The sequence below is a fragment of the Pinus tabuliformis genome, chromosome X (assembly GCF_031772625.1).
Source record: "Pinus tabuliformis cultivar Carrire ecotype Pingquan chromosome X, CPIR1, whole genome shotgun sequence".
Lineage (NCBI taxonomy): Eukaryota > Viridiplantae > Streptophyta > Pinopsida > Pinales > Pinaceae > Pinus > Pinus tabuliformis.
The window spans coordinates 905810313-905812165 of NC_142308.1; the positions used below are offsets into that span (position 1 = coordinate 905810313).

Consider the following 1853-nt stretch of genomic DNA (forward strand, 5'->3'; position numbering starts at 1 on the left):
AAACGAATTATTAATATGTCTAGCTTTTGAATATGCTTAGGTTACAATGACAACCCAGATTTGATTTTGGGCATAACTTAAATTACTACATAGAATTATTGATTCCCATGGTGTATTATTTTTTATATAAATATTTATTTCTTCACCCTTTTCTATGATTGATATAATTTAACATCTATTTTGACGGATGTTAACGGTGGTTATAAGATGACATACATGATGAGGATTTATCCTAATTATTATATTATAATTAAAAAAAAATTCAACACTGCCCCATTTCAGTTGAGACATCTACTTATTCAGCTTTTATCAGTCTTGTTTTCAGCACTTTGCACATGAGTTTAGGTCGAGGAACGTGCTGCTTGTCTATTGTTTATTCGAAAAGAATACGAAAATTGTGTTTACTCCCGGTATTCAAAACATGTGCGTGTTAGAAAAGCTTCTACCTTGACTTCAACGGTGAGAAGCCTTTTCTTCCTTGCAGAGGAGCTCACACCGTTTAAGTCTATGGTTGTCTGGTATTGAAGCACAATCAAACTTAACCTTAATGAACGCGTTACAGAAACAGAGAAGTTAGATCAAACTTCTCAGTAAAATAGATGGTTATTTTTTTTTATGTCGGTTATATGTCCTTTCAAAAGTCATGATCATTGTTCAGGTTTGCATTCTGAACGGAAGCTTTCCATCTCCTTCAAGGAATCCCTGTGAATTGTTCAGTGTACTAAAATACATATTTGACCACCATAGTTATTATCGTCACATTATTGAAAAAGACATCCATAAGCAAAGTGAAACACGCAGGTAAATCGTATATCCATTATTACCAATCATGGAGAATTAAGATACATATGAAAGGATAAAATGGATCACTTAAGATTAGAAGGGGAACCATACAAAAATTTGATCCGAATGGAAGATCACGAAATTACAGAAATTACAGAACAATTTGGATCTTCAGCAGTATCAGATTTCCACGGTGTAGAGCCCAACAGGTCCGGTGAAGGGTTCATCGTCGCCTAGGTAACCCTTTTTGCTGCCGAGGCGCTCGTAGCAATCAATGGAGAAGAGAGAAAGCGAGAGAGGTATCAATCCGTCCTGTAAATTAAATTCTGGTTGCTTCAAGCTGCTGGTGGGAACAATAGACGAGACGGGACGATAAAGAAGTGGGCGCAAACAAAGAAAGAAGAAGCGACGGTATCCTCCCAGAGCTATCACCACGGATCTCATGTTTTGACGCTGATCACCTGCAGTCCACTGCCTTCTGCAAACCCCCTCCCAGAGGCTCTCCGTCTCCACAGCACGTTTCCACTGCCTGTTCACACAGCCCGCCATGGCCAGGGACTTTGCATCCAGATGCCTCAACACCTCCACCAGAATATCTTCGTTGTACCATGAATGGGACGAATCCATGTGACTGCAATTTAAAAAAAATGGATTTAGCCGTGGAAGGTGTCTCAGGAGTTGCAGGGAAATGGAATTTGATCAAAAAGCTCGTTACTTGCAATGCCAATGAAGGAATTGTGGCAGGCTGCATTTAAGGCTGAGGGATTCGTGACTTACGCAGTGAATGACGAAATGCGAGTCTTCTAGGCATGGAAAGAGTCAAGTCAAGCTTAGATTATTCACAGGTGCGTTCCGTGACTAGGTGCGTTCCGTGACTATTTAATTGTTTTGCTGACTTACGTAAACTCCTTTAACGGAAAAAATATATTGTCACAGAAAGCAATATGCAAATAGTGGGATTCGACCTATTGCCGTATTTCGTCCTTGTTGTTTACCAATGCCATTAAACATATGAATACTTTATTTAATTTATTATGCAGAAAAGGATGCCAGCAAGCCGCCACTATCTT

At 39.2% G+C, this 1853-nt stretch overlaps 1 protein-coding gene across 1 annotated transcript; it reads right to left on the reverse strand.

Moving 5' to 3' along the window:
* Nucleotides 1-855: 855 nt before the first annotated feature.
* LOC149142614 (F-box protein GID2-like) lies at nucleotides 856-1494 on the reverse strand. The gene has a single exon (XM_089452966.1). The coding sequence runs from the start codon at nucleotides 1408-1410 to the stop codon at nucleotides 964-966; it is 447 nt and encodes a 148-aa protein (XP_089309092.1). The 5' UTR covers nucleotides 1411-1494; the 3' UTR covers nucleotides 856-963.
* Nucleotides 1495-1853: the final 359 nt, after the last annotated feature.

Coding starts and splice junctions, on each gene's coding strand:
- LOC149142614 (XM_089452966.1), bottom strand. CDS start 1,410: ATGGATTCGTCCCATTCATGGTACAACGAAGATATTCTGGTGGAGGTG.